We start from the raw sequence: 13,841 nt of genomic DNA on the forward strand, positions 1-13,841 counted from the left end.
TGTATCTTCTGAAGTTGCCTAAAGGCTTGTGAGGAGGTTTAGTGTTTCCCTTTGATGTCTGCGTGGAGCCTCTGCTGAACAGGAATGTGCAATTCCTCAACACAAAGGCCTGCAGCTCCTCCAGCACTGAGAATTTAGGGAAAATACAGGACTCCTGTGTGCCTGACTTTCTCAGATGGGGTTGGGTTGTTCATGAGGGAGCACTTAGAAGCTCTTTTTGATCTTCTCAGTCAGGAGTTGAAAGGTTTATCAGCAAAACTCACTCCCAGTCGTTGTGGCCTGGTTCCTTCCCAGCCTGCAGGCTGCTGGAGCCTCCAACAGCCCCTCAGTGAGATGTAGGGCACTCTGAAAACATCACACTTTGCTCCATGTTGCAACTGGGGGATCTTTAAAAGGATCTGAAGCTTTGGTGCAACGTCCAGATAAAGTTGTGGATGAATTCAGCTGCTTGGAAGCATTTGAAGCACCATAGGGAGGTGAAGTGGAGCAGCAGTTGTTGGGCTTTTGGGTTTGGCTCTTTGCTTTTTCCGTTCTTGTGTGTGCACAAGATTTAAGGTTCTTGGTGCTTTGCTTCCCAGGAACCAGCTGGTATTTGTGTGTCAGCTCACCTTGAAGACAAGGAGTTATTTTCTGGGTGGGGGGAACATGCACAGAAGCTGAAACAATAATCCTAAAATTACAACGTGGTGATCTTTAATCTAGTGGAAAAAGGAGTCTTTCAGTGTTCAAGACAAGCCATGAGAAAATCCTGCATTTCCATCATGGGGAAAAAGAGTGTGTGAGCTGAGATGGGTACTCCCTTCTCATGGGCCAGGTTCTTACTTTTCATTGCACAGCTTTTATTCTTGCTTTGAAAGTAGATCTTGCGTCTTCCCAAATATGAATTTAAGTTCCCAGCTCCGTGGTAAGGAACTCTTAAGGCCAGGAGGAGCCATCACATCATCCCATCTGACCTCCTCTGGAACATGGGCCAGTGCATTTCATCAGGATTGCAGCAGTTCTTTCAGGGAAAGCATTTAGTCTCCATTTGAAGACTTCAAGGGGGAAAATTCACTGCTCTCTTGGGCCATTTTTTCCCAGTGGTTAATCATCCTTACCATTAAAAATCAAAGACTTTGAATTTAGGTTTGTCTGACTTGTGCTTCCTGTCATTGGCCATTATTTTTCTTCTTTTCCTAATAAAATACATCTCTAATACCTCCTATTCCTTGCTCTAAAAGGTTGGGATATGCAGTCACCAAGATCACTCTTAATCGCTTTTTTGGACAGGCTAAACAGATTCAACTTTGTCATGGTGCAATCTCATTCTTTTTTTTCCCAGTTCCATTTAATTTTTGTGGTTCTCTTCTCCATCTTTAACATTTCAAGATCCTTTTAGGAATGGGGACAGGGCTGGTTTCATTGTTCAGACTCAGCAGTAGCATCTTCTCAGCACATCATTTCATAACTGTGCTGGTCTCCCTGGCTCAGCCCTGCACAGAAAGCTGCTGTTCATTTATTTCCTGTAGCTCTTCATGCACCAGGTTTATCAGTTTTATGCACATTTCTAGAAGCTGTCCAGCAGCTCTTGGATCCTGCTTTTCAGCTCTTGTTCCCTAATGAGTTGCCACTTCCAGGTATTATTCAGAGCTTGCCCTTAATTGCAAGTATCAGAGTTGGAGCTGTAAGTGATGAACAGCAAAGTTTGAGTGTTTTTTAACTTCCCATTTCGCTGCTGTGAACGTGAGGGAAAAGGTGTCTTGTAGTTCTTGGCTTCCCTGAAGTTTAAAATTAAATTAATTCTAGAATTAAATGCGGATTGAGAGGCTTTCAGTTTGTTTCAGGTTGTTAAATGGGACTTTTCCTTCACAGGAGGTCGAGTGTTTATTAGGCAGGAGACAAACTCACACCAGGGCATATTCCAGACAGGTTGGGGTTTGCAGTGAGTCTTTTATTTGAGCCCCTCTGAGCAGCCTGTGTTGGAGAGGGAATAAACAAACAATGCCCTTTGCGGGAAAAAAAGTCAGGATATGAAATCTGAGCTGTGCCATGAGAATTTGTGGTGCCTATTCCACAGCCCAGCCCCCTCAGTTAGACCTTTCTGTCCTGTGTAATTGCTTCCTCTGGGTTTTACCCTACAAGTCCCTGTGTTCCCTGGGATCCATAGTGGGATCAAAGACAGGCAGGATCAGGCCTCTTATTTAGTCAGGATGTGGTTGTTTAATAGAACAAGCCCGAGGTACTTTGTACCTCTTTGTATAACTGTGTTTATGCAGCAATTAACTGGTGTGTGATTTTTAAAATATTTCATTCTCTTCAAAAAAAAAAAAAAAAAAGAGAGAAAAAGGTAATAAATCACAATAGTTTTGAATTCCCTGTCAAGGAAGAAGAACAGAGTAAAAATGGATTTTTCTAATCCATCACTTTCTTTATGGAAACAGCTCTCCTTTCATCTGCTGCTTCCTCTGCCGAAGAATTGATGACCTGGGCATAAATAAAATATTGTTCCCATTTATTATCCAGGGAACTGCCAGGGACGAAGGACAGTGAATCATCAGGGTTTGTGCTGCAACTGCTGCAAATCCTGAACAACTGGAGCACGGAGCTGATCAGGTCTGAGCCTTCCTGGGTTTTGGTGGGGGGGTTCAGTTGGAAGAGGAGGGAATGCCAGCAGGATCCAAGGCTTGCTGATGGGGGGAGCTGCCCTGGGAGCTTCCCGTGCAGGAGTGTGCTTTTAATCTGATTTATTGCTGTAAAAACTGTAATTGTCACACACACACTGGAGAGTGGGGAAGGGGTTTACCTGCTGCCCCTGGGGAGGAGGCCCTGACTTCTCAGGAGGAGTCTCTGGTGGTAATTTTTATTTTAGAGCAGCAGGGAATGCTGTCAGAGGGCTTCACATCTGTTTTAGGGAGCTGTTGGAGGAGACTGTCCTCACTGTTGGGCCTGGCAGTTTTTCCCATCCAGCAGAACTGGAAGGGGAAGGATTGAAGCTGGAGCAGACAAGGAAACTCCACCCAGTCTCCTCTCTTAAAACACACAGCAGTGTTCCCATGGCAATCACAACTGTTGGAAATACTGTTGTAGAGACTTAGTCTATCCTTTTTCATCTTAAAGTCAAGTTTTGAAGTGCAACAACAGCAGCAGCAACCAGAGACCATCGAAATCACAAGAGAAGCCCCCAAATATTGTGTAGTTTTATGGAAGTAATAAATTCAGTGTGGGGTTTTTTTCTGTTTTGTTTGCCTTCAGTGTTTTGAGCCTTTAGCGTTCACATTTTGAAATTCCACTTTGAAGTCTGTGAGCTGGAAACACATTTCAAAATAAATAGGAACAGAGTCCAGGGTCCCAGGGCTTTGGAAAGGAGGGGAAATAGCACAGGGCTCGTGATAACAGGGTGAGAATTCAGTGTTGTGATGGAACTGAGGCAGAGCCTGCCAGGCATGTGAGAGACCAGGGGACAGAGTAGATGGCAACTATTTTCTGAATTTTGCCATTCTTTATAGAGTTTAGCTCAGCTTAATTTGTGTTAGAAACCCCTGTGCTCGAGGCAAAACAAACCCCTGGATCTGGGGCAATTTGTGTTTCCCTAAACACCGATCTCCGTTAATTACAGAGATCTCCTTCCAGCTGCAATCCAAAACATCTCCCCTTGGAGAGAAACCTCCTGCCCTCCCCCGTGGTGCTAATGGCCAGTGACACATGGATTAATAACTGGGAATGTGCCCCCGGATCCTGACCCACTTAAATCCCTGGGTGCAGTTTCTGTGCCCGGGGGCAGCGGCCCCGTGGGAGCGTCGGTGTCACCTTCGTGCTGTGCTGACGTGTGGCCGAGCACGGCTCCCATGGATCAGGCAGCACTTCCCACGGGATCATCCTCCTGGGCAGCAGGGATGTTATGGAGGTAACACTGCAGAGCAGCTTTCTTAATTTTCACAGTGTTTTTGGGAGTCTCGTGAACAGCGAGGATTTTATATTTTTATTTTTTTTTTTTTTTAGTTTCAGCGCCTGGAAGCGTGAGGGGATGAGGGAATCTCACTTTGGAAAACTGAACCAAGCAACCAAAAAAAAAAGAATTTGAGGATTATTTATGGATTGCAGAGCACAGGGGCTCTTGCAGGTTGGAGTAGGGATGGAAGAGGCTTCAGCTTCCTCCTCTCAGCATCTTTGGAACTCTGCCCTTCAGTCTCAGGGAGGGAGGACTCAGACCTGGCTCACACAACATGGATATTCCAAGGGCTGAAGGTTCTCCCCTCACAGCAGAGCAGGAATTGATGCTTTCCCAACAAAAGTGGGATGTAGTGGAAGCGTGAGGTTCTTCAGGCACTGATAATTTGCCCTGTTAATTGACTTTTTCTTTCTGGCAGTGTCACCATAAGCCTTTGTCAAGCAGCATTTCACGGCAGTGATGCCAACAGGATAAGGGTAGGGATAGGGATAAGGATTAGGGATAGGGATAGTTCATGGCTGTGTGTTCAGACCTTTTGCACTGTCTGGTCTCTCCCCACCTTTCCTGTGTGGTGAAAGTGCTGAGTGGGTTCCTGTCTGGACAAAGGGCTCTTATCAGGAGCAGGGAATGCCAGGGTTGGATGGACACCTGCTGCTGCCAGGAGGCAGGATAAAAAAACTGCCACCACATCTCCCACCAGCATTAAACCAGATAAAAGCCTTTCATCTCCCCAGCCTGAGCACCTTCCTGCTCATAGGCTGCTTCACCTGGGACACAAACACGGTGTGAAACTGCTGGGATGGGGCTTTTCCAAGGATGGAACATTGGGGTTGTTCCCTGTGTGTTTGCACAGCAACATAAACTGCTGGGGAACAAGGCTGTGCCGAATTAATTGAATTATTTCAGAGATGAGTTTGGTCCACTGATTCCGTATCGATTCTGGGCTTTAAATAGCATTAAGGACCCATGTTAAAACTCAATTAAAACTCAGGAATGCAGTGAGAACAGGGTAAGGTCACATCTGTGCACATTCTGAGGTGGAATAATGTAACTGTTTCCCTTGACATGGGTCTGTGTCTGGTGTAATGGGAGGTAAATTGAATCTCTGTTTAATCTGATCATGGGCTGCCCCTTCTGTGAGGAAGAACAAGGTGGAATTAATGAGCCCTGAGGAGCTCTCTGAGGTCTGTGTGGATACAGGGACCAAGTATTTGAACTAGTGCTCCCTTGGGAAATACTTGAGTGTGATGTGAGTAGGTGTTTGAAATGGCTCATGCTGGCCAGGGCAGCCCCAGGATCTGCAGCAGGGATTTGATGAGTTGTATTTTCCAGTTTTCTTCCCACTGTGCAGTGACTCCCAGGGAACCTCCTGGCAGAGCCACCTGGTGTGGTGGCTCCTCTGAACACACTGCAGGGCCAATCTTCTTAATCAAACCATTATTGCCATAATTAACAGGGCTTGGAAGATGCCATTGAGGCAGAGCTTTCTGCAGAATACTGGCTGATAGGTGGGATAACAGCTGGTAGGAATTGGGATTAAGTGTTCCAGGGAGTGGGATGAGCATGAGGAGAACCTGGGAATTGGGGCATATCTTCATACACAGACTCATGTGCACTCCAGTTGCACTGACATCACACTTTGTCTTACTTAGAGGTCTCCTCTCCCTGCTCAAGGTGTATTTTATTGGAACACCTCACCCTTGGATGTTTAAGGGTCGAATCAGCGGCGGGAACAGATAAATCTTGCATTCGGTGTTGTGCAGGTGGCTGGAGCAACTCACAAACTAAAGTTGTACACTTGATGGTGGGAGATAAATGATCACAGACCTTCTGAATGGGTGGGTGGGTGGATTCTTCTGGCACAGCCCCTGTGCCCGGGGGTTCATCAGACAGTTCTCCTCCTGCACTGCTCTGTCCCAATGGAGGTATCACAAGCATAGAGAACATATCCTTTTTTTGCAGAGTCCTGGTGGTCATTTGGCTCCCCCTGAGCTGCTACTCCACACTGCCAGGCCATGCTGTGGCTCTCTGGAGGTGGCTCTGGGCCGTCTGTTCCATTTGCTTCCCTGCAGGGAGAATTATCTGCGGCTTTCAGGAGCATGGTGTGAAGGGGCACACTCTGTTCCTTTTCCCTCTCCTACCTCTTTGGGACCGTTTGCCTTTTCATTTTTGCTTTATTGGATTATTAAAAGGCTGCCAGCTGGATGTAGGTAAGTGGAGGTTTTCTCTGCTGCAGTCTGCAGAGAGCAGGCATCAGTGTGGAGCCATTTAGTCCTGGCAAGTGCTTCCTATTTTTCCAGATGATTCCAGCCGGCTCTTTTTGTGTTTAGCCTATTGTCAGATACAGTCACAAAGACTCAGGGTATTAATCCTGTCATCTGTTCAGTGTGTGTGAAGCTGCTGAGTGGGCTGTACAGTGAATGAGGAGCTGGAGGTGCTGGGGGAGAGCGGGATGGGGTGTGGGCGTGTTCGGAGCGCGTTCAGGATTCGTGCCTTTTTCCCTGGCGTCGGTGATTGAGTGTGAAAATTCCCTTCTGCGTCCCCAGGGAGGGGAATGTGCAAGTGTAAAGGTCTGATGGTGTGAAGGCAGGTGGAACTGGGGCAGGCTGCAGTGGTGGAGGGGCACAGCCCTGCCCTGCAGCCAGAGTGGCTCCCGAGGAATCCAGAGCCGTGCTCGGAGCAGGCAGAGCTGTGCATTCAACACTTGGTGTTGAGACCAGAATATAACAAATGGGCTCAACCAAACCAACAGCTCCCAAGGTCGTGGGTGCTGGATATACCAGGATTCATGGCCTTGCAGGCTGAGTTCCTCTTAGTGGCTACCCTGGAGGAGCTGGAGCTGGATCCTGGCTGCGTGTGCCGCTTCCTCCTGCGGCAGCTCTGGTTTAGCAGCGTCTGTGAAACCCAAACTCCCCTGCTCTGTCTCTCACCAGAGCTGCAGCTCTGCACTGGGCTCCTCTGCCAGCAAACTGGGAGAACTCCCTGCTCTGAAGGACTTGAGTCTGCCCCATCCTGTGGTTACAGAGCAGTCTATGGGATTGGCCTTTAACTGGATCCAGGAGAGGGGAAAGGGGTGAAGCCAATTCCCTCACCCCCGCCCAAAGCATTTGTTTTTTTTTAAATAGCAATTTCACAGCTCTAATTTGGAACCAGCACAGCTGAGGGGACCATGATGAGTGTCTGTACATTGGGTGATAGGAACTTCTTAAACCAGAGCAGCTGCCAAAGCATCTCAACGTGGAGCTTCTGCTCTGGGAGGCGGCTTGGCAGGAGAGGATCCGGCCAAACTGCTAACTCCAGGCTCGTGCTTTCCCACCTGGATGTTCAGATCAGCACTCCTTGGGCCCTGCAGCTTTGAGATGCTGAGCACCCCAAGGCAGGGAGGGTTTCTGGGTGTGAGTGTCAGGAGGAATGAGCTGTTGTGCCTCTCAAATCCCCGAAGCCTGTGTTGTTTTTTCAGAGGGGTTTGGTGCTGGCATTTACAGATGTGTTTCCAGCCAGACACTGAGCATTAGCAGTGCAGAGAAAAATATGTGCTTGGGCTTTCAGTGGGAAACAACAACAGCAAAAAAAGATCCTTTCTGTTTCTTCCAGCTGGAAAGTGATGCCAGGAGCTGTTATTTCAGAGAACAAGAAGTCTGGATTTCTCTGTCTGTGTGTGTGAGATGCACCTTTGAATGTGTATCAGGAAAATCTACCCAGAGAAAATGCAGAGCATAGAAAGTAGGTCTGGCTGTCACTTCAGTGAAAACCAAATGTGTTTTGGAAATGTCTTTGTGTGTTTCTTAAAAAAAACAAACAACAACAAAAACAAAGACAAGAACATCTGCTTGTGTATAAATATACCTGTTTTTTCTGGGTTTGTGCTTTCCATTACAGCATGTGCCAATTTTTCTGGAGTGCCAGAAGAGCAGGAACATCTCCAGAAAATACTCAGGTTACAACAGTTGGATAAAACCCTCCTGTACCACCTTTGTAGGGATACAATCAGCAGAGGGCAAATGCACTGGGAAACTTGTGGTTACCAAACTTCTCCAGCTTCTTTTTAGATGTTTGGCCAAATCCTCAGCTGGCTGGAGGGGGAATATTAAGACAGCAGCAGCCCTGAGAGCTGAGCAGTGGTTTGTTGAGAAGTTCTGCTTGGACAGGAGATAATTAATGTGATTTTTTTCCCCAGTGCCCAACCTTCTGTCCCCTAAAGCACTGGCTTGAGCTGGAAGGAAGGGCACCTCTGAAAGGATGCTGCTGTGCCTGGGACTGGAATGGAACAATGTCCAGTGAGCCCCAGCACAGCTGATGGGGTTGGTTTTGTTTATTAAAGACAGGCCTTTGTGCAGCAGCAATGGAAAATCCTATTTCTGTACCAATAAAACCTTTGCTCCCATGGTTGTTGTTGTTGGCAAACTCAATCCCTTTGGTGTTTATGGAAAAGTATTTACTGGGAAGGCCTAGATGGTTAGCAAGCTTCATCTGCTTTCCTTTTGCTTCGATGGCACACGTGTTGCTGTGGGACTTGGTGTGTCATCCCTGAATCCGTGTTCCCAGGCTGGTATCCCTGTCCTGCAGCATGGACAGCCCCTGTCCCTCCTGTTCAACAATTCCCAGGGTGCTTTAGAGCAGCCAGGCCAGGCCTAGTTGGATGTGGGGTGTGAGCCAGCTGACAATGGCAGTGACACAGAACTGCTGCAGAAGGATTAAAAGAAGCTTCTCTAATAAATGCAATTACCCAAACATGCTTGAGCCATGTTGTCCCATTTAATTCCTTCCCAAGAAAAGAGGCATTCCTCAGGGCACTGCTTTTGTCTGGCTGACAGAGATATCCGAGTGCCTCGGGCATCCTCTCTGGATCCAGAGTGGCTCTTCTGTGCCCTGAGTGGCAACAAATATTGGGCTTCAGATCCCTCTGAAGAACAGTTATCCCTGCAGGAGTGAGTGGATTCCTTGCCAGGCAGTGATTTTGTAGCTGGCAGAGCCCTTGCTGCCATGCAGACCTCACAGGCAGCTGGCACTGCTGGCCCTGGCTCCCTGCCCGGGTACCCAGGGGCATTTTTGCCCACTGCTCTGTGGAAAGGATCCTTCTGCAAGGGGGGATCTTCCAGGAGGGAGCTGTCATGGCTTTGGCTTTGTTTGTCCACGAGGCAGGAGCTTTGCAGGGCTGCATCCCTAGGGCTGGACTGATGGAAGGGGACACCCCAAGGAAGGCAGGGTCCCCCCAGGGTTGTTTGATGTGGTGTGAGGTTGCTCTTCACTAAATAAACGACCAGTGTTTGAGTTAAAGCCTTGCACGTTTCTCCTTCCCCTCAAGACCCTGTGTCCCACCTTTTTAAGGGTATTTAGTCTGAAATCATCAGCTGAGTTTTTAAGAAAACCATTAAATATTCAGAAGTTCTTGGTGAGGTGCAAGATAAAGGATTAAATAGCCCAGAAAAGCCGCTCGTTGACTTTCCCAGCTCCTGCCCCTCAGTGCAGACATTCCCTGGGGTATCCCACAAGGAAACTTGTGTACAGACAACTGTGCTCTTGCTCCTAAGCACCAAATGTTTAATTCAGTGTGTGCTTGTCAAAGTGCATTAAAAATGCAGGTGGCACTTGCTGGTGTCAGGCAGTTTTTGTCAGCGAGGCACCGTCACAGTGAGATGTCACTGAGGTGGCACAGTGGAATCTGCTGGCTCTGGGAATGCCAGGAACTCCAGGAACAGAGTCCTAAAGATCTCCTGGACATCAGTGGGAATGGGAGGCTTGCAGACACCTCAGCAAGGGTGAGGTCTTTTGTAGAGCCCCTGGAGCAGAGGTTGTGTTTGTGTGCACAAACAGACCCCAACCTCCCCGCTGGGCTCAGCCCCTGTCCCTGCAGCTTTCCCAAGGGGAATTCACAGGGTGGTTCAGCTGTGGCAGTGGAGTGGGAAACCTCTGTGAGCACCTTGTTTTCAGAAAAGGGATTCAAAGCAACGTTTGGCAGCCTCTAAGTGACGTTGGGGAGCGGTGTGAAGTTCACAAACAGGAGTGGAAAAGGGTGAAAAGAGACATTACTGGGATAGAAAAAACAACTCAACCCTTGAGCAGCACGTTCCTGTGTGGGAACACTGGTGATTCCAGGTGGTTCCCAGTGGTTTCCCACCTGTGGAAGGGGCAGGGGTTAGAGCTGAGGCAGCTGCTCCCTTCCCATCTACAGGACAAAACCTCTGCTCCTCCATGCTCATCTTCAACATTTCTCCATGTGCTCTTTCCCAAGGGCCTGGATCAGAGTTTCCATGACCACCACTGATGCAGCCATGGAGGGCAGGGCCTGCTTGGGCCTCTTTTCTCTCCCCCAGCCGACTGAACTTTGTTTTCTTGCCTTTCAGTCCTTCCAAGGAAGCCAAGGACGTGCTTATCTCTTCAATTCCGTGTGAGTACCACGCACACAGCACCTGCAGCCCGGGGTGGATGGGAGAAAACAAAGGGATAGTTTCCCTTAAAAAACTTCTACCTGGCACTTGGGAGCTTGGTGGAAACATTTGGAGAGAGAGAGAGGCAGGAAGTAGACTGATTCATGTTTGATTCCTGGTGAGGTTGCAGAGGAGCAGCGAGGAAAAAGGTGATTTTTTTTTTTCATCATCAGATTGAGAAATAAGAGCTCATGGATGAGTCACTCTCTGCTCCAAGGATGTAGTTGGACCAAGGAGTCAGAATTTCGTAAATGTAGAGATAAATGATCTCTAAATATGCACTTTTTAGAGCTAACATAAAACCCAAGTACAGTTTCCCGGCGACTGAAAATAGTTTGGGTGAGGTCACTGCCGGGATGTCTTTCCCGAGAACTGCTGATTTCAGTTCCATTTTTCAATTTTCCATTCGGGGAAAGCAAAAGCACCATTTTATCAATTTTGAAAATGAAAATCTTTCTCAAACGCTTAATTAGCACGAGTGCCTGGAGTGTTATTAATCTTCTGCTCGGAGCTTCTCGAATAAGAAAAAAAAAAATCTCATTTTTACCTTTGGAACTGCGAGAGGGACCTTCGGGGCCGCTCGTTGTCCTGAACTTCCTGCTTTAATGTTTTTATAGACTGCAGTGAATCGTTGTCAGCTTTGCTGGAGGGGGTTTTGGTGTGGAAAAGCACTAATAGGGAGCATCTCTTGCTTTCCCCCCCCAGAGTTAACGTGGGCTGTGGCCCTGCAGAGGAGCGGGTCTTATTAACGGGATTACATGCGGTGGCAGATATTTACTGTGAAAACTGCAAAACCACGCTGGGGTGGAAATATGTGAGTACCAGTGTCCTTTGTTTTGCCTGGGGGACAGCTTGGCTCCGGCCCTTTCCGAAAGGTGTTTGTGTCATGTCATGGAAAGACCATTAACTTGGGCACATCCACGTCTTTTTTCCGTTTTCCCTCCTGCCTTGTGTCTGGTGCATCCCTTCAGAGCAGCTCTTTGTGCTGAATGGAATTTTTGAATTAAGAATTATTGAGAATATATACATTTATGGGCCTGGTTTTGATGGGTGTCCCTCAGTGCTACTTACTGTAAACGAGGGTAAATGTGGTTCCTGCTGTCTTTTCTTTCCCTAGATGTTATCAGAGTAATAGAATGCTCCATTAATCCCGTGTCCTTCCCACTGGAAATGCTATTGAACACGGGTTTATCCGTTTGCTGCCTCCCTCCTGCTCTTCATAAATTCAATTAGTTTCAAATAAAGGCTTGTGTTACATCCTAATTTCTGCTCCTGCAGGCACACACCACACTGGTTTGTCCAAATGTTGTGACCAGTGTCTGAACAAACCCCATTTTGTATCCGTGGCCTCTGGACAGAAATATTTTTTACTAAATCAGTTGAAAGGCTGTGACCAGGAAAACATCAAAAATTGATGTGGGTGGAATCCATGCAGAAACACAGCATGGATCCCACAGATGGAGCAGGACACTAAGTACATCATCTGAGTTTGTGGTAAACAAACCCCAGCATTCCATAACCAGCAGTGAGCCCAGGCCTCTCCAGCAGGGAATGACCTTTCAGGTGAGTTACAGGCAGCAAGGAGAGCACCTGAGCAGAGCTGAGCTGAAGTGGAGGGTGCAGCCTCCATAACTGAGTCCCTCCTGGTCAGGGCCATCAGGGATCCCAGGGATTTCCCTCTCAGTTGTGTGGTGTGGAGGCACCGTGTGTTTCCATGGCTGTAACCACGGATCTGGTCCTTCTCCTGCTCCTCCATCTCCACAGGCAGTTCACCATAACCCATCCCATTCCCAGTGTTGGTGGTTTTACAGTGTGTTCCATCAGAGAACCTCTGCATTCTCCACCAACTAATAAATTCTCCCTGGAGAAAGGTGGGGTTTATCACCAGTGATTCCTAAATCCTTGTTTAGTTCCATTGGCCTACAGAAATCTGCACCTTACAGGGTGCCAGTCCTTTTTTCCCAGCCTGTAAAGACAGCCAGAAGCAGGATTTAAGATTCTTCCCACATCATTTTCCTGAAAGCCAAGGAGCACACCTGCAGTTTTACTTGATAGACAAGGCCAAGACTTGCACCAGTATTCCCAGCTCTGATCCATAACTCTGATTTACCTTCACCTCATTTTTTCTCCTTTCCTTTTTTTTTTTTTTTGTTTCAGGAACACGCTTTTGAAAGCAGCCAGAAGTATAAAGAAGGCAAATACATCATTGAACTAGCTCACATGATCAAGGATAATGGCTGGGATTGAGTGGGAGAGCCCAGCCCTAGCAGCGTGTAAGAGAATGCCATCCAACCGAACATTATATCCAAGAGTGAGAGAGTGACTGAACGCTTGGTTCCATGCATTTAGAGGCTCTGCAACCCGGGAGCATCTTCACACCCTTCTCCATCTTTATTGGTGACTGGCCTCTAAATTTCTGTCTCTCTGTCTCTTTGCTTTGTATCTGTTTGTGAGTTGACCCTGGCTGCTTCTCTCTCTGTCCTGGCTCAGAGAACGCCCCGAATGCCGAAGCCATTCCATGTGCCCAGTGCTGGAGGACGCGCTGACGGTGGCTCTGGGGTGGCATTTGTACCAGGAGAGCTCTCGGTGCAGGGGGAGGACCCGAGGTTTGGGCAGGAGGAGGTGAGAGGGGGGTGGGTCCCAGGGGAATCCTCCGAGGTTGACCCTGCGCTTCTCCTCTCAGTGCTGGTTAAGCAAGGCTTGAAACGTCTCCTTGTCTGGGTGGACAGACAAAATACCTCACCCTCCCCATCCCAACCCACCGCTCCGGCCCCGGCTGGCTGAGCACGAGTTCCCCCCACAAGCCAGTTGCAATCTGTGTCGTGTTTGCTGTTCATGAAGTTGTTGTTTGAGGGGGCAGGGCCCGAGGGCTGCAGAGGTTCCCTCTGCCTCTCCTTGTTCTCGCTGCTGCAGGGTAGGGAGGGCCGAACACCCCAGCAGAGCACGGCTGCAGAAACCAAATCCTGACTCCTGAGCCCTTCAGAGAGGAGGGGAAAACCACTTAAGGCACAAGGAGGCTGGAGCTGCAGCTTAGAAGATATGACAGGGGTGGGAAAAAAGGCATATGTGAGGCAAGAAAGGAAATTGCCTAGAGGAGGATGGGGACAGACTTAGTAACAGAGGGTACCCCTTGATTTCCCAGCCTCCCCTGAGCACCCCTGGGGATGTTTCACCAATCCTTCACAAGTGCAAGTAGAAAAATGCTGTTACAGGATCTTTTCCTTAAATCCCAGGCCCCAGCCAATGTCTCCACTGAGGGAGCCTGGCAGAGAAATGGGGCGAGAGTGGGGAGAGGAGGGAGCTGAGGAGCTGGTGGTTGAATTGCACAGGTGGATATTTCAAGCCATGAGGTATCCCCCCAAAACCTTCCCCCCCCTTTTCCCACTCCCAGAAGCCTGCTGCAGGCACGGGGGGGGGAAATGGGATAGAAAAAAATTAATAATCTTCCCCCTACCCCTGAAATTATGGGGAGTTTAAAGCAGGGG

The 13,841-nt window shown here is 48.3% G+C and overlaps 1 protein-coding gene across 1 annotated transcript in view; it reads left to right on the forward strand.

The window, feature by feature from the left end:
* YPEL2 (yippee like 2) overlaps window positions 1–12,785 on the forward strand; it is a 29,051-nt gene extending 16,266 nt beyond the window's left edge. Inside the window, exons 3-5 of the mRNA XM_032707122.1 lie at window positions 10,273–10,316; window positions 11,062–11,170; window positions 12,514–12,785. Coding sequence (XP_032563013.1) covers window positions 10,273–10,316; window positions 11,062–11,170; window positions 12,514–12,603 — 243 coding nt within the window. The 3' untranslated portion in view covers window positions 12,604–12,785. The remainder of the gene's footprint in view (window positions 1–10,272; window positions 10,317–11,061; window positions 11,171–12,513) is intronic.
* Window positions 12,786–13,841: the final 1,056 nt, after the last annotated feature.

The sequence above is a fragment of the Chiroxiphia lanceolata genome, chromosome 20 (assembly GCF_009829145.1).
Source record: "Chiroxiphia lanceolata isolate bChiLan1 chromosome 20, bChiLan1.pri, whole genome shotgun sequence".
In the NCBI taxonomy this organism is placed as follows: Eukaryota; Metazoa; Chordata; class Aves; order Passeriformes; family Pipridae; genus Chiroxiphia; species Chiroxiphia lanceolata.